At 43.3% G+C, this 18,164-nt stretch overlaps 1 protein-coding gene across 1 annotated transcript; it reads left to right on the forward strand.

Annotated features, from left to right (window-relative positions):
• Positions 1 to 537: 537 nt before the first annotated feature.
• LOC110518407 (sal-like protein 3) lies at positions 538 to 17,896 on the forward strand. Its single transcript, XM_021596015.3, has 4 exons — positions 538 to 1,965; positions 12,351 to 15,515; positions 15,709 to 16,052; positions 16,212 to 17,896. Exons 1-4 carry the CDS (start codon positions 1,884 to 1,886, stop codon positions 16,650 to 16,652), a joined length of 4,032 nt encoding a protein of 1,343 aa, XP_021451690.2. The 5' UTR covers positions 538 to 1,883; the 3' UTR covers positions 16,653 to 17,896.
• Positions 17,897 to 18,164: the final 268 nt, after the last annotated feature.

Below are 18,164 nucleotides of genomic sequence, written 5' to 3' on the forward strand. Positions count from 1 at the left end.
AAAACACGTTGCACACTAAAAATGTAATTGTAGACTGCTACAAATAAACGCTCTTGTGGATAATAACGCTCTTGTTTAAATTAATATTGCATCGAAAGGGGGTGAAGTAGGCCTCCAGCACAGCATCACCAAAGTCAAATGTACAATGAAATACAAATTAACTCTTTGTGTCAACACTTTTGTTTCCAATCTTTTCTTCCACATTATGTACAAAAATTTAAATTAGGGCTATATGATAAAATATAGAGCACATCGTTCGCAATAAATTAATGTTAGAAGCTATAGAAACGTAATCTAATTAGATATACATAAAGTCACAGACCCATTTTTAGATACATTTATTTACTACACTTTAGACAAACTGATTATTCCGATGGTTGATATTTGGAAATATATGTCTATATGGTATCAAATACGCTTCGTCGTGGAATCCAGAGCCTAGTGTGAAGCTTGTGACTTAAACAGTAACGGTGTGGTACATCCTAGCGGTCGCTCAACGCAATGGGCTGAACCTAGCCCAAGGTTTAACTCTCTCACACACAGCACAGTCCCCACACACCGAGCTAAAGGCGAGGGCAACAACGGCTACATCAAACCTCCCAAGCAGTGCTCCTGTTACGAACCCTCAAGTGAAGTCGAAGACGATTTTCATGTTCGACATATGAGAACGTAGATCGATCCGGAAAAAAATCTAAAGCTCCTTGGAAAGGACCGGGGTCTTTGGCGAGCAACTGACGGAAAAGAGGGGACTTTGGAGAGCAGCTCGAGACAAACGCGCAGCCGGGAGCAAAGCACCACGAGGGGGAAGAGCACATCTAGCCACCCAGCGCCAGTTGGGGTGTATTTTTTGTACTTTTTATAAACGCTCATTATACAAACGATTAGGTGCGTATAGAGACAAGGAACTATTTCATACTTCATAACTCCGACAAGGCGCGCCGATTCTGAGAAGACGCAAAACCAACTTTGAGTGGCAATTCGAACGAGTATGTTCCTTGCTTGTCCGCTGGCAATCAAACCGAACTTTTATAATTCCCCTTTACAACGGAATTGCATCATCAAGGCGCACTGGGAACAACTCACAACCATCCTCAAAAACTTTATCCGTCCCATCCGCTTCTAGCGGGTGTCGGCGACTGATGTCCAACGGCAAGGAGGTTATTTGAATGAGGATGCTGTCAATTATATGAAGATTAAAAAAAAAGACTGAACCACTTCGGGGACATTAAAAACACTTTCAGATGCACACAGCCACATTCACAGGAAGTACTCAGTCGTGGGACAAAAGTTATCTAGCCTAAATGAGATGGAAGAAAAGATGGACGGAAAGTATGAGCATTGAGGCAAACTGTTCGAATTCCGTCATCTAAATTATCAGAAGTTCACAACCCATGTGGACAATACTACTTAAAAGCATGGCTGAAGTATTGGATACACGCAAGAAAAGAATTGCATCAATGAATCTCCAGCACCAGTGAAAGAAAGCTCCACAGAAAAGGAGAAAAGCTGACCTTCCGCGACGTAGACCCCCATGAATGCTGGGCGTAACAAGCGAGATTTTGTGTGTTGTTGGAGGAGGTGGATAGCAAGAGAAGAGAGACAGATAGTCTGAGAGTGAAGCAGCTAATTGCTTAGTCTGTCCCTCATTACCATATCCAGTGTGTGTCCGCTGGACTTCAGCCAATCCCTCTCACACAGTACCATTAATCGTAATGCATTATTCACTATCATAATTATATACCGACATGCGCAATCCACGCAACAGCAACACTAGCTAATTCCCGTAATTTTTGCAACCAGACTATTTGTGATTTTTTTTTTTTCATTCGGTCGCTGCTGATGTATCTGCAAAAAGCAGAAACATCTCGCAGCGTATCAGCAGCATGTCCCGTCGCAAGCAAGCGAAGCCACAGCACCTCAAGTCGGACGAGGATTCCACAATAGCCGGGGTGGTATCCGAAAATGGTAAGTTATGCTTCTATCTGCGGTTGGGACAATCTTTTTAAACGCATGTCCAAGTCTACAAAACGTATTGTTTTCTCTGAATGCAAGCTTTTCCGGGACATCATTTGTGTTGGAAAGGCTATGTTTTTATGTAGAAGTGACTTTATAATATCGGTCATATGACTTAAAATTGAATGTGTTTCTACATCTATATGTCGCGGTCCCTGCGAAACTTTGCTTATGGTTTTACGCATAGATCTCCTTGTCGCTTCCATCGGTTTCATCATGTTGTGAAACCCAACGCAACCTCCAAATGAGATGGGAACTCTTTATTTACCTACTCCAATAACTAGCCTACCTGTTTTATTACAAGAAAGTCATTTGGTGACATTTCAAGCTTTATTCAGAGCATGTTAAGGTACTATCAAAAACACTTTTGAAGTCACTTTTAATAGCCTACCGTTGTTGGTTGTGCTTTTAGGTAACAAAGCAACATAACACAAGCAAATGCAATGGCCTCAAGTCGGTATTTAACAGTTTTAATTCGATAACTCCCACAACAATTTCATACCTGTCTTAGTTTTTACATGCAAATAGATCTCCTACTGCGTTATACGAGTGCAAGTGAGCTATCTGTTTCAGAGTATGGTCCATAAGAAACTCCGATAGTTTTCGTATCAAGAAACTAAACAGTTTGAAACTATTTTAATATGAGTTCAAATATTATATGAATCAAAAAAGTGTTTTCTTTAAACGCAACCTCATCAGTTGGTGTGTCTCTCTCTCTCTCTCTCTCTCTCTCTCTGACACACACACACACACACACACACACACACACACACACACACACACACACAGCACACAGCACACAGCACGCAAGATGTAAACATTTTAAATACCAAGCAATGTAATTATGTTGAACATACCACGCTCTACATCATATTTATGGCTTCGGACTTTGAGAAAGTATTTACATCAATACATTGCATAACATTTTCTTCCTAAAAGAGGACAATACATAGTCGTTTTGATTTATTTCTGTCGGCATACGGTAGGTTATTTTCCAGTGTCGATGCCTATGCTGGCATTCAAAGGAGCGGATTGCATATAATGCGATAGATTAAGTGCAGAGCATGTTTTGTCATGGAACTGTTTTTGTTTACTGCCTCACAAATGTATCACACTTGGTTTGTTTTCGTGTAGTTCCCTATGTCTACACGGTCAGTTGACAGGGTTAGCCGTGTGAAAGAGGTCACTCTTTTCTAGAAATATGTGCTGCATGCGCCTGAAGAGTGTAAAACCTTTTAATTTTTGAAAACTAAAGTGAAATCTTCACCCAAAGCACACGACACGAAAATGCATGTCAGTTTGTTTTTATAGCCTATCCGGACATTTTTTTAAATAAAGATTAAAACAATTCCTCCATATATTAATGTTGAAAAACCTTTATCGAATACAAATCTTCGATAGCGTTTTACATCAGGTCCCGGTGATTGGTCTATAATGTAGTTTAATGCACATGTAAACTCATACATGGGTAATTATGCACGATTCATTATTGAGTAAAGATTCGTTCAATATTTTAATTACATTGTTTGTTTTGTTATTTATTATATATTTCAGGAATCGTGATCAAGCTACATAATTATTTGTAAAAACAATTTAAGTATCTGCAGCTTGCAAAAGTTCCTATATGCCTTAAAAATAATATAAATATATTTAAGTTTAGTGCGATATTTTACCATTTAAAACCTTCACAATACCTCTTTGTTTTTCCTCTCCAAAATGTATATTGCAATCCTAAGGATTTTTCAAGTCATTTTAACAGCATTCTGAAATTACCAACACGTTATTTTCCTTCTTCCTATTAGATCGAGAAAGAGTGTCATGTGTTAGTCAGCATTTCTTATTGACTATCCATACAGCTTACGTGGTATTCTCGACAAAACAACTGTCATTATCTTGAACCATCACTGACCAGCACATACTGCACATCCTTTGTACTGATCCTGTAAAAAAAAAATTAAAAGTGTGATGTCATCCCTAGGGAAAAATAACAGTCTTATTTCCTTGTGAACATTTTAGGGTGACCGAGTCACAATGCTGAGCATGGGTTGTGATTCATTTATTTACGCGTTGTCTTATCATACCAGACGTAACACATGAATAGGGCAGTCAGTGTCCCCCCCAAAATGTAATGTAGCTAGCTAAGATGATTGGACAATACATCACACTTGCCTCGCTTGTAGGTTGATTATAGCCATGAATTGCAAGAGTAAAGCCAGGGTTAAAGTATCATCTGTATAACAGGCTAGAAATACATTCTCTTGTATATATCAAGAACCATGGATAGTGAAATGGCATCTATCTATTAGTTACAGGCATATATGCTGAAAACAGCGTGGTTATGATTGACAAATGCCATCTATTGTGTTTTAGAGGGTAATAATGACCTTATAAAGGAAAGCATTCATTTAAAGATGATCCTCGTTAACTATAAGGGCGTTTTACGTGAGTAGGAGGAGGAAGGAGATCCGTATTTTCCAAATGAATTCAATAAGATGAGAAAAGAAGTGCTCTATGTGACGCATTCTTAAGAGCCTACTGTCATGGGCCTGTTCAAGAAAAAGTCACATCTCCTTCTCTCATATCAAAATAGCTGTGTCAATGAGAAAGCCCTCTTCAGTTCTGTTGGTTTGGATATTTTCCTCTTTATGGCAAATAGATCTGAGTGGAATGCCTCTCTCCTTCTGTCTTCTAAGTCTTGACTTATGAAAAGAGATGAAGACGAACGTAGTCGGTGGATCATGCTGCTACCAGCTCTCAGAGTCTCACGTCAGAGTTAGACGTTCTTTCAAACGTCTAATTTCAATACTGACTTGTGTCACGGGTGACCTGTCTGCACACACGGCTACACTCACTCATAGACATGTGTATGCAGAGACGCGCGCGCGCGCACACACACACACACACACACACACACACACACACACACCATACATGATGGCTGTGTGTGAACTACCGACGCCATGCTGCTTAGCATTTTAATAAGTTGATGTCGATTGCTACGGAGGATCCTTTCTGATGTTGGAAGAATGCACTGACTTGCTTGTTGTCAGAACAGACTGTGCTTCACTGAGAGAAGCCTTCACACGCCTTGGACAAAAGACAGTGATAGACCATTGGATAAGATACCCTACAATGCCGTATTTCCACCAATATGACCTGAAGTAACCATACCACTTTATGTCAGACAAAACGTATGATGTAACTGTGATCCGTTTACGTACTGCCGTAGTACAGCTACTGACAACACTATTGATTACTCTGCCTGAAGTCAAAATGGCGCATGTTGTACGAAGGAATTCAGAGGGTCCAATTCTCTTTCAGTACACTGTTAGGACTTATTGTCCATTCTGTTAGTCGCCGACCTGGCTGATTGTGTGTAACATCCCAGTCACGACACAGCAAGGGAACAGAGGCCTACAGAAACGAGTTGCTATACCTATACCCTAGTAGACGTTTTTCTAAATGTTATTGGATGAATCCAGACTTCTATTTTTATATCATATCTTTTCGGGGTCCCGGGTTCTGCAATTCTGATATCATGCTGTTGCTCTCGGCTGCGTTACACCTGTCTGCGTCTAATTGGGATTTATCAGTTACTTAAATCCCGCCTTGATTTGACCTTTTTTTGTGCTTAGGGCTTTTGTGGGGAATTTACGTTGTTGTCTAATGTAGCACTTTAGGGCCCTATTGTGTGGTGGCCTTGAAAAAGGGGAATCGCATGCAGTGCCAACAAGCGACTCTCGACCCCCCCCCCCCCCCCCCCCCTCCCCCTTACACCCCCCCAACCCCACCCCCCAGGCCTCCCAGCCACTTGCCCTGAAGTTGGCTGGTTAGAAAAGCTATGATAGAGCTGGCTGACTTAACCTTTGCCCACCTCGCCCTGCCAGGGGCTGCGGCTAGATGTCAAGCTCATAATACAATTAGAACAGCTGTGCCATTGACCTTGGCAGCGCGGCTTACCCGTGTCCTAGGCAGTGTTAACAGCGACAAGCTTTCATCTCACTGCTGCTTCCTCTGCATCAGGTCCCGTTAGAGCTCTTTCCCCAGGGGTGAGGGAGAACACACACACACACACACACCTACCTGAAAATACAACTATTTAAAGTGAATCCTCTCCAGCCGTTCATAATGGCAAACCTCTTTAAGTGACACAGTGTTAGGGTGTCTGCTAACACTTAGGAAACATTTGCAAGTGAACGAGCGAAGGAAGAGAGGGAAAACATATTGAAGTGGATGGATGGAATTAAGAAAGAGATAGAGAGATGATATATAGTGAGGGAACGTCCTGATAGCAGTGACAACATGGGCTGTATCCCCACTTGCCATTCAGTGAGGCTTTGTTTGGCATTTGTTTTAATCCTCTCGCATCATTTCAGTGGAAGACTCTGGACCACCCACACAGCCATGCCAAATATGTTTCCAAGAAGAAGGCACCCCAATATGGCTGTCTTTTAATTACAACCCCTAGAGCTTAAAAACACAATAACTATCATTCCCCTTGATGAAGAGGAACTCGCCAACGTCGTGGCAAACAATCATCCGGAGAGAAGGCTGTCATTGAATACTGTATTGCATACGCTTAGGCAAACACATCGCTAATGTTTGGGCTGGGGCCACATCTGCATGCAGTGACAAAGACCCCTCTGTCAGAGAGGATAGGATATTACTGTACCACTATGCGTGAGGGCCAGGCCTGTGAAATAGAGAGCTCTGCCTGGTGGGGGACTGCTCTGCAGGTGCGGATGGGGATGTGCGTGATGGTCCTGGTGGGGAGATCCGAGAGAGAGGAGCTGTTTGAGACGTGGCGTACATATATCACCAGCGGCTCTGTCTTGGAGGGAGGCAGCAGGGATAGTCACCGCCGTGTGTGTGTGTGTGTGTGTGTGTTGGAGAGGTGGCATTTTGGGAATGTCCTCTGCTCCTTAGCCATCTTGACGGGACGGTTGTCGTACAAAAGGGTAGTCGAAATGTAAAAGCAACACAGGGAAATTGGGGGAGATAGTGAGAAAAATAATGCAGTGGAAAAAATTAATTTGTACAGGAATTCTAACATTGTTGAACCCTGCAGGCATCCTTATTATCCCTCCTCCTCACCCCCCTGTCTCACAGCTTGGGCTGGACCTATAGCGATTCATCTCTCTTTTAAGGATCCTAAGCTCTCCTAAATGCTGGAGGGAAAAAAAATGCTTTTTTAAGGGGAAGAGGAGTTGGCGAGTCCGGGGATGTGTGATTGAGGCTGAACTCGGACCTAAGTGGAAGTGCTTGGTAGAGGGTTCAGGCCATGCTATCATGTCATCAAGCATGAGATATCATAAGAAACAATGTTTGTTTAGGCAAAAGAGAAGCTTTTAAATTAGATCAGGTAATTTTCCAGAGTAAAAAGCTTTTGTAACTTGTGTAATAAAATAATTATTTTCTAACATTTTGGGTGCTTTCTATTTATTTTGTATGATTATAGAGTTTATATGAATTGCAAGTGTGTGTGTGTGTGTGTGTGTGTGTGTGTGTGTGTGTGTGTGTGCCTGCGTGCGGGTGTTTGCATGTATGACTGTACCTCACACATCTCTGTGTGTGTGTTTGGGGTGTAGCGGTGGTGTGTGCGTTTGCCCTGCTGTTTGTGAATCTGGAAATTGTTAAAGGCCCAGTGCAGTCAAAAACATGATTGTATATATATTCCCACACTATGAGGTTGGAATAATACTGTGATAATGCCCTTTTAGTGTAAGAGCTGTTTTGAAAAGACCACCTGAAATGTCAGGCTGTTTTGGTGGGATGGAGATTTGGCCTGCCTGGTGACATCACCAGGCAGTACATTAGTTACGTCCAATAAGAAAGAGAGTTCCTAACCTCTCTGCCAATAACAGCTCGTTTTCAGTTTTCCCCACTCAAACCACTCAGACAGTCCTAGAACAATTCTTGCTTGGAAAATAGCTCTTTGCTAAGAATCTATTTTAGTTTATATTTTACCATTCTTATTGAAAACAATCACAGTGAGGTACTTAAGTGTTACCCAGAAATGCTTCAATGTTAAGATAAAAATGGCTGCATTGGACCTTTAAGAATGGAGACTTTGTAATTGCTTAATAATTTGCTAAATACATTGCTCAGTGGCTGTCACAGAATCAGTAGAGAGCATGAATACCTCTTTTGAGGTAACATGTGAGATTAGCGGTTTCCGTTAGCATGCCGAAGATTGCTGAGCAAGATAGTGGATACAACGATACAACGTCTTACAAGCCCCCTATTGATTGTGTTGAGCTTCATATTTGCATTTGAGTAAAGGAAGACTCTTAAAGAAATGAAAACCACATTGGATTTTCCAATGCCTTCCTTTCTCATGCTATAAGAGAATCAATACAACCCCCCCCCACACACACACACACACACAAAGTCACATTCACACGAAACAAGATCTAGCCTCAGTCGCATAGAACCTAAAGAACAACCTGTCTGGTGTATTATACTTCCTCTAGAAAAGGTAGTTAATTTGTATCATCTCAAAAAAAAGAATGTGTTTCATTTACCACGTATTTGTTTTATTTGCAGAGATTTGCACCAGAATGAGAAAATCAACCCCGTAATCAAATGCTTATCTTCCCAGAAAGAAGTCTCTAGTTGTCTCAATAAGACAGCGATAACCTTCCCAATGTTAGTCCTGAAATGATATTCCTATGTAACAAACTGTACCTTCCAGATTGTAGGCATACTAAACAAAATAAATATATATATATATTGAATATTTGCATTATACTACTGTCGTCTGCTTTTATTTTAGCGATAGGGATATGGATGATTCACATATGATCTCAATCAGTTCACAAAGTCAATGAAATAAATGAACCATTGTGGTGATATGTTTCTATGACACATGTATGTGGACCAACACATTTTAGCAAAGAAAGGGATTGTTGAAAAGCGGTGATACCTCAATTTCAAATTCTTGTTCATATAAATGTTCTGAACAGTAGGACATGGCCAGAATTGGGGCCTCAACTTAACTCTGTTGGAATGCAATGAAATGTACAGTATGTGATACACACATCCTCAAATAATTGCCCTTCAAATTTACAGTAATCTCACTATAGTGAGAATTCTCAATAGATTCATTTGTATTCATCTTGAACATGCAAAATCCCCAAAATGCTTAGATCTAGATAACAGATATTAAAATACTCAAATCACAATTGATCAATGTAGGCCAACAAATGCACTCACTTACAAAGCAAATGAATGAATGAAATTAGAGATTGACAATAATAACTGCTATAATAAATGCTAATAACGAATCGGTTTATAACAATGCCTACTCATTGAGATTATTGACCTTTCACCCTGAATTATGGAAATGAGCCCCTGTGTCAGTTGATCGGCTAAGGGGATTTCTGCCTTCAATCACGTGGCATTTCTATTTCCAATAACTTGCTCTTTTCATAGTTTTGTATTGGTGTCGTGTTAAGTCAATAACTGATTTCACACAAAGCATACGTAGGTACATTTGTGCAAATGGAAGCTGTGTGGCCTATACCACTAAAATGACTTCATGTACACCACTAAAGACACAATATATGAAAAATACTGTTTGAATGGTACGCAATTCTTTCATGCCTGGCTCCCACTGGGCGTCATGTTTGTTGTCATATCGTTAACCTAATTTTGTATATTTAAAATGTATGCCATTGTGTCACACCACACAGGAAGAAATCAAACAATGCCTGCAACTGGCGTCACTCTGCCCTCAGTGTGCTCCAGGGGATGAACGGATAGCATTTCCAAAAGGCCTTTCGGTTTATTATTAATTAAGTTAAAGACACCGGACCCTGATGGTGTAATGTCGTCGCCCCCTTGGCCAGAAATTACAAGAAGAGTGATGAATTATTTCACTAATGACTCATTAAACTGACACGTAGGAGTCACAAAGGCTGTGATACAGGTCGGCGATGTCGTGCCCTTCGAAATGAACTGAAGCATAGAGCAACGTACGTTCCCTCACTGTTTTCTGCGTGTTGAATGAACCACTGTAGTCTGTAAAATGTAAAACGTTTGGATTGATTTGGGGGGGGGGGGGGGTAATTTATGGTAATGAGAAGGTATTCCTGTTGTTGATGTGTGTGTGTGTTCCAGTACACCTGTATAGTACACCCTCAACCACAGCATATTTATTTTGGCCATTGCCACCACTTTTGTCTAAATAGTAAAAAGGAGGGTGTATTGGGGGTGGAAGACAGTTGTATGTGTGTTCTGACATTTTGAAAGTACATTTGAACAACAACAACAAAAAGCCACCCGAACCAGACTCCACACTAGTCTAAATGTAACCCTTAACTGCAAGCATCAACACCGCATGTGTCCTGGTACGTTCCTCCCATTTGTTGACTTGTGGCTGAGTGGTTCCCTGGAGAAGTGCCATGTCTGGTTTTGCTTTGATTTTTGTTTCACCTGTGTTTGTTCCTTTGCCCCCACAGGCAAACATGCTCATACATAAACACCTACAATACCCTATTATCTCTCTCTCACACACACACACACACACACACACACACACACATATATGTATATATAAACATGACTACCTGGGATGGCATTTTGAATTAGGTTTTAAAACACTTGCACTAGGGTTAGTGTGGAAATACGACTTAATATCTTCACTCTCTGTTACTGGGTCAAAAAGTATTTGTAGTGGATCTGTTGGATTTATTATCTTTAGCAAATGATCATACAATTCAATATGTTTTTATTTTGAGTGAGTTCAAATTCATGTTACTATTTATAGTTGTATTATTCTTTTCACACACACACACACACACACATATATAATTGTTACATAATTCACTGATTGAGATAATATACTAATTGGTAATAAATAGTCTTGAAATGCATTTTCAGGCTGAAAAAAAACACTGAACCATAGTAACCTAAAAGGTGATCCATGTCTTTACATTTGACCATTTTCAAAGGTTTCACATCGACCCCCACTATTTTTCTCCTTGTGATTTTTTTATTTACACACGGGTTAAACACTTCAAAACAAGCAAATTATGTTTCTGAGGAGCTAGAAAACGCGTCTATTGGTGTCAAGTCATAGTGGCTGGGGTCTCTGAAGTAAAGCAGTCATGCAGTTTTTCATGTAGGAGAGTAGCAAGCTCTCACTATGGGAATAATTAACACACGGTCCACACACGCGCACACACACACACGCACACGCACAAAGACTCAGCCATGCATCCACTTGAACATGAGATAAAATAAACAGATAAGGGGGCATGTATTCATGGTTTGATCAGGTGTGAATTAGGACCATGTTCGGATGAACCTACTTGCTTTCTTGGCCCTTGATGGCAGTATGCGGAAGAGGAAGTGGCTTCTTACAACTGTGATTAAACATGTGTAACTAATCAGAGACTGCTGCCATGGCACTAGCATGTAATTTGTTGAGTCTCATTTCAAAAAGGGAGAGAGAGGAGGAAAGATGAACAAACCTAACTGAGTAACAAAAGCTGCATGTTACTAATTTAAAAAGAGAATGTTTCTCATTTCAAAAGATGTACTGTCATAAGGGCACAATTTTCAGTAATTCATATATTTTGGGCTCACATCCTCATTTACATTATGGGTCAAATTTCCCAGGACATTCTGGGAGAAATAAGCAACAACAATAGCGACAACAAGTCTCAACCATTTTAATTTGAAACATATTCTCCAAATATCTCTCAAAGTAGAATACACTGGTCCTCCATATTGCATTGCAGCTAGTCACAAACAGTTGCTGAAGGTTGAATTTATTTATTCACTTATTCACTTTAGATGCAGGGCTTATGTATTACCTTAGCAATGCTAAATGAAGAGGCTCAAGCATTTGAAATTCAGGTGGAAATGGCGGGGCTTGATAGCATAGGAGAATCATAATGGGCCCATCAAAGACCTGATTTGTACCCAACAGACGAGGCAGCTGTGAATTGCATGAAATATTGGAAATCAATAGCTTCTATGGAATTTCATTAAGCGGCAGTATCCACAATTGATAGGCCCTCATAATTTGATGGATTGCACAAAGAAAATTATTAGCCTGGCTCTATTGAGAGGGCTCGAATGCGCAAAACTGGGTCTTGAGAATTGGTGAACTAGGGCAATTTGTTCAGACTAAAAAAAAATAAAAGAATATTGATTTTGGTCACGTTAAAAGAAAGAAAAAAAATAATTAAAGGTTAAATCTTTGCAGAGCTGCTCTGCAGAATATGTGTTGAAATTCTATTGATTATTTATTCATTAATTCTTATTTTTTGTCTCCCTCCCATCATTCTGTCTTTCTCCCTCCCCCTTCCATCCCCTTCTATCCTCAGCCACAGGAGAAGTGCTGGATGACGCAGACAGTGGGAATGAGAGCCGCAGTGGGAGTGAGGAGACCCATGTGTGTGAGAAGTGTTGTGCCGAGTTCTTCAAGTGGTCTGATTTCTGTGAACACCTGACGAGCTGCATCAAGAACCCCCTGGTGCTCATAGTAAACGAAAACGAGACTGAACCCTCCCGGGAGTATCCTGCAGAGCCATCGCCCTCGCCAAGCTGTCGTAGTGACCAGGCAGACAGCGAGGACGCTGGAGAGGGCAGCAGCCACAGCCCCGGTGAGGACGATGAGGGCGCAGAGATAGCCCTGGAGGGGAGCAGTGCCCTGGACAAGGAGGACGAGCCCATGGAGCTGTCGCTTGAGAAACCGGTGGACCTCGAAGAGAGTGACACCTCCCCACAGCCAGATGGTGCTCTACCTCAGCTTTGCGATCCTGCCCCATCCTCTGGGAAGAGCTACAGCATGCCGAGCACCAACGTCACCCTGGAGACGCTACACAGCACCAGCGTGGCAGTGGCTCAGTTCTCCCAGAGTGTCCATGCCGCGGTGGCCGGTAGCGGGGTCTCCCCATTGGCCATCCCCATGATCCTGGACCAGCTGATGGCGCTGCAGCAGCAACAGATCCACCAACTCCAACTGATCGAACAGATCCGCAGTCAGGTGGCGTTGATGCAAAGGCAGCCCTCCGTCACCCAGCCAACCCAGAACCATCACCGCCACCACCACAGCACAGTTGCTGGCTCCCAGGGGCCGTCATCCTCCAGTCTCCCTGCCGTGCCCAGCCAACTCCAGCAGTTACACAACTTCATCACTCCCCCTGTCCACCAGCTACCCATCAGGTTGCCCTCACCGCTAAACAGCCTGGGCTCCTCCTCCTCCTCCCTCACCTCTGCTATAGATGGGCCCCTCTTCTCCCATACCCAGCAGAGTAGCAATCAGCAGTCAAATGTTTCGATGCCCAACACCACCTCAGCAAACTCCTCTTTCCCTCCATCCAGTGGTAATGTGCTGTCGTCTCTACTGCCTCCCTGCATGGCTTCAATCACACACAGCAGCAGCAGTGGAGCTGAATCCACAGGTGGAGGAGGCATGAGCAGCAGCAGTACAGCTCTGCCAAGGAATTCCAGCAGCCCCCTTTCACTAGGCCACAGCAGCCTCCTGAGCACCAGTCCCTCCAATCTACCACTGATACCTCACAGTTCATCTAGCAGTGTCATCTTCCCAAACCCGCTAGCCAGTATAGCTGCCACGGCCAATGCACTTGACCCACTCTCCGCTCTGATGAGGCACCGCAAGGGAAAGCCCCCCAACGTGTCTGTCTTCGACACCAAGCCCAGCTCAGAGGACCCCTTCTTCAAGCATAAGTGTAGGTTCTGTGCCAAGGTGTTTGGCAGTGACAGTGCCCTGCAGATCCACCTGCGCTCTCACACCGGCGAACGGCCCTTCAAGTGCAACATCTGCGGAAACCGGTTCTCCACCAAGGGAAATCTGAAGGTCCACTTCCAGAGGCACAAGGAGAAGTACCCGCACGTCCAGATGAACCCTTATCCCGTGCCAGAATACCTGGATAACGTGCCGACCAGCTCAGGCATACCATATGGTATGTCCTTCCCCCCAGAGAAGCCGGTGACCACCTGGCTGGACAGCAAACCTGTTCTCCCCACAGTCCCCACCTCAGTCGGGCTCCAGTTCCCCACAACTCTCCCCAGCATGATGGGAGGCTACGGTGATTCCCCGAGCCTCACTCCCCTTAGCAGATCACCCCAGAGGCCCTCCCCACCCTCCAGTGAGTGTGCCTCTCGGTCACCTAACCTCTTCACTGAAGCAGGCATGATCACCACCTCACAGTCTCCACAGCCCAACTTAGGGGGTGACATGCCTCCCATTCTTAAACCAGAGGGCATCCACCTGCCCCCAAACCTACCCACTTCCAGGCCTGGTGAGAACACGACCACCACCACCACCGTTACTCAAGTGGTCCTCGCCACCACGGTCAACGCGACCACATCCACTAGCAGCTATACTGAACCCATCATTGCCCCCTCCTCGGTTTCCCATCCAATCCTTCCCATGATCTCTGATCAGTTCAAGGCCAAGTTTCCGTTCGGCGGCCTCCTGGACTCTATGCAAACGTCTGAGACCTCAAAGCTGCAGCAGCTGGTGGAGAACATCGACAAGAAGATGACCGACCCCAACCAGTGTGTCATCTGTCACCGTGTGCTCAGCTGCCAGAGCGCCCTCAAGATGCACTACCGCATTCACACAGGGGAAAGGCCTTTCAAATGTAAGGTCTGCGGCCGAGCGTTCACCACCAAGGGCAATCTGAAAACACACTTTGGGGTCCATCGTTCCAAGCCCCCTCTCCGGGTCCAACACTCCTGCCCCATCTGCCAGAAGAAGTTCACGAACGCTGTAGTCCTGCAACAGCACATCCGCATGCACATGGGGGGCCAGATCCCCAACACCCCCCTGCCTGAGAGTCTTCAGGAGATGGACACCGACCTCTCCTTTGACGAGAAGAGCTTAGACGCCATGAGCAACTACGATGACGAGCTACTGGATGAGATGGAGGCAGCTATGGAGGACGAAGCAGAGCTGAAAGAAGGAGAGATGATGATGGACCCATCCAAACCTCTCCATCCATATTCAGGAATGTCCCCTGGTCGCTCCCCACCTACCTCTGTCATCTCCAGCATTGCTGCTCTGGAGAACCAGATGAAGATGATCGACTCCTCTGTCAATATGAGTCGCTCGTTCGGGCTGAAGCCCATGCAGAATGGTGGCGGGTTTGGAGGGGAGAATGACTTCTTCAACAATGACTCGCTGTATGCCTCGGGGGACCTGGAAGGCCAGAGTGTTGGAAGCCCGGCACTATCTGAGTCCTCAGGCTCCATGCAGCCACTCTCCCCTGCTCACAGTCACCCTGAGAGTCATCGATCCAAGTCCCCAGCCACACTCAACCATAGCAGCAGCACTGCAGCAGAGGGGCAGGAGAACAACGGGATGGCTACAGTGAAGTCTGAGAAGTCAGACACCCCATCCCCGGCACCTGTGTCTGAAGGTAATGTGGCATTGGACCTGACTGCTAGTCTAACCCAGCCTAGCAGACACTTCATCAAGGAGGAGAACCACTTCAACATGATGTTCCTGGGCAGAGATAGAGGTATATTCAATGATCCTGGTTTTGATATGGTTCATTTATTGTTAATTTGTTTCCTAGGAAAATTAATAAATACAAATCACAGTTTACGTGAATGATATCTGAAATGTCTAAAATCATTGTGTTCCACGTGTCATTTGAATAACACACGTCTCCGTTCTCCCAACTAAACATATCCTCTTTTTTTTCTCTCTAGGTCTGAGCAACTCTAGCTTGCTAAACACAGCATCCAACATGATCAAAATGGAGATGAATGGGCACAGGCACAGAAAGCCCATGTCCCTGAATGACGGTCCTTACATGCCTGTGGGCATCCAAGTGCCCGCTTCTGCACCCCAGACCAACATGAGCCCCAGTATCACCCCCATGCTGGCACCGCCAACTCCCCGTCGCACCCCCAAGCAGCACAACTGCCACAACTGTGGGAAGAACTTCTCCTCGGCTAGTGCCCTGCAGATCCATGAGCGCACACACACAGGAGAGAAACCATTCGGCTGCTCGATCTGTGGAAGAGCCTTCACCACTAAAGGCAACCTGAAGGTATGAGAGAGAATATAATAATAAAATGCATTTAAAGTATAGGAAAAGGGGTACATTTGTCTGCCTCAAAAATAAAGTTATATAAAGAACATGAAAAAAAGACCAGAGGCTCTTGAATAATAATGTCTGTTCCTTGTGTTTCCTGTTGACTGAATGCAGGTGCACATGGGCACCCACATGTGGAACAATGCGCCAGCCCGTCGTGGACGCCGTCTCTCCGTGGAAAACCCCATGGCCTTGCTGGGCGGGGACGCCATGAAGTTTAGCGAGATGTTTCAGAAGGACTTGGCGGCGAGGGCCATGAACGTAGACCCTGGCTTCTGGAACCAGTATGCTGCCGCCATCACCAACGGCCTGGCCATGAAGAACAACGAGATCTCCGTCATCCAGAATGGAGGCCTCCCCCAGTTGCCCGTCAGCCTGGGTGGAGGAGGTATGACCTCGCTAAGGGCCATGTCTGGAGGTATGGACCATATGGACCGGGTGAATGCCAGTAGCAGCCCTCCCATGACTGGGCTGGATAAGACAGTTCTGGAGGTTGGGGCTAGACGCCCCTTCGCTCGATTTATGGAGGAAAATAAAGAGATTGGGATCAATTAATGTCTTTATTATTAGTAAGGAAGCAACTGAGGAAAGACAAGAGTCTTACGAAAAGGAAAGAAACTGCTAATCCAGTTTGAACTCTTATGTACTATATTATGTACAGAAAACTTTTTTTTTTGGTTTGGTTTTTGGAAATATAATATTTAGTATTCGTTAGAGGTCTTTGACTTTCGCCCTTTCACCCCTCCTCATTGATATTTCGCTCATACGAAGAATACTTTGTCTCTTGTTTGAGAATATGCCGTCTTGCAAGATTTGCATGGTACTTATTGGTTTCTATCAGTATGTTTGACTGCTTTTAAGGATTATTTTTTGAAAAGTAATATCTTGACTCAATTGTGATGGGAAAGCCTCTTATTGTGGAAGGACTAAAATGAAGCTGAGCGAACTCTTAAATGTGCATAGACTGACTAGCTGCTGTTTGGCTGATGTTTATGTTTGCTCTTAGATAAAGAGCAATGGACTGAAGTAAATTGGAATTATGGTGTTACTGTGCTCGCCTACAATTTTTTTCTCATGAAGTAGAACACTTGAAAAAACGTTTCAACTATTTTAATCTTTACATTAAGTCTCCCAGCATTGTCTTATAATATTGTCCTGTGTCTTTAGTATTTATGATATTGACAACAAAAAAAAGCGGGTATACGAAAATATATTTAATGACCCCAGCATTTTATTGATCCTTTTTTTTCTAAACTGCAGACTTCACTTATAAATATCTCTTTCAATAAAGACAACACGTCATTTCAGTTGTACGACAGAGACACATTGTGAAGGTTTTATTTGGATATCTAGCCAAGACTATGTGTAACATGTCTGGTGCACAGTGAAGAAGTTGAGATATCTGAAGCTGCTATTATCACAAACCTGATTTTAACCTTTTTTTTTTCTTTTTTTTTAAAGATGGGGGAAAATGTCATTTTAAAGAAATACATATGTATAGAAATACAGACAACTCTAAAACAGGTATGCATATTTTGTATCACATGAAAATAGACATCCTTTGAGAGTATTTGTCATGTTTGTGAATGCACTTTTTAAACAAGACGTTTTGTCCGTGACTTATCGTTAACCTTTGACTGAGCTGTCTATCACGTGTAGTTTTGATTGTTTTCAGCGTACCACTCCTACTATTTGCAGAGTTGGCCCTCTGGTACGGTATCTTATGCTACTCATCAGAGTACAACCTCATCCACTCAATCAAATCCTTCTCCAATAAAAAAAAAAGAGAGAACAGGTCACTTGTGTTTGACTGGTCTCCTTCTCTACATTTGCTGTTGTTATTATTTCTTTAATTTCAGGCTGGATTCCTGGTTTCTTTCAAAAGGGGTTAGAAGGTTGTGATGAGATTATATGAAGTAAAATATTAAGTGCATAGTCTAGGTATTTTTTTAAATGTGATTTTTTTTAAACCTCTTTCTCGTTCTACTGTATATTTACTTAGAAAGACATATTTGAAATAACATTCAAAATGGGCAGTTAGGAATGTCCTAATTCTTGTTTGGGCAT

This window comes from Oncorhynchus mykiss, chromosome 3, assembly GCF_057628025.1.
Source record: "Oncorhynchus mykiss isolate SJ-2025 chromosome 3, ASM5762802v1, whole genome shotgun sequence".
Classification (NCBI taxonomy): Eukaryota; Metazoa; Chordata; class Actinopteri; order Salmoniformes; family Salmonidae; genus Oncorhynchus; species Oncorhynchus mykiss.

Coding starts and splice junctions, on each gene's coding strand:
- LOC110518407 (XM_021596015.3), top strand. CDS start 1,884: ATGTCCCGTCGCAAGCAAGCGAAGCCACAGCACCTCAAGTCGGACGAG. Junction 15,516..15,708: donor GTTCCTGGGCAGAGATAGAG/GTATATTCAATG, acceptor TTTTCTCTCTAG/GTCTGAGCAACTCTAGCTTG. Junction 16,053..16,211: donor CCACTAAAGGCAACCTGAAG/GTATGAGAGAGA, acceptor GACTGAATGCAG/GTGCACATGGGCACCCACAT.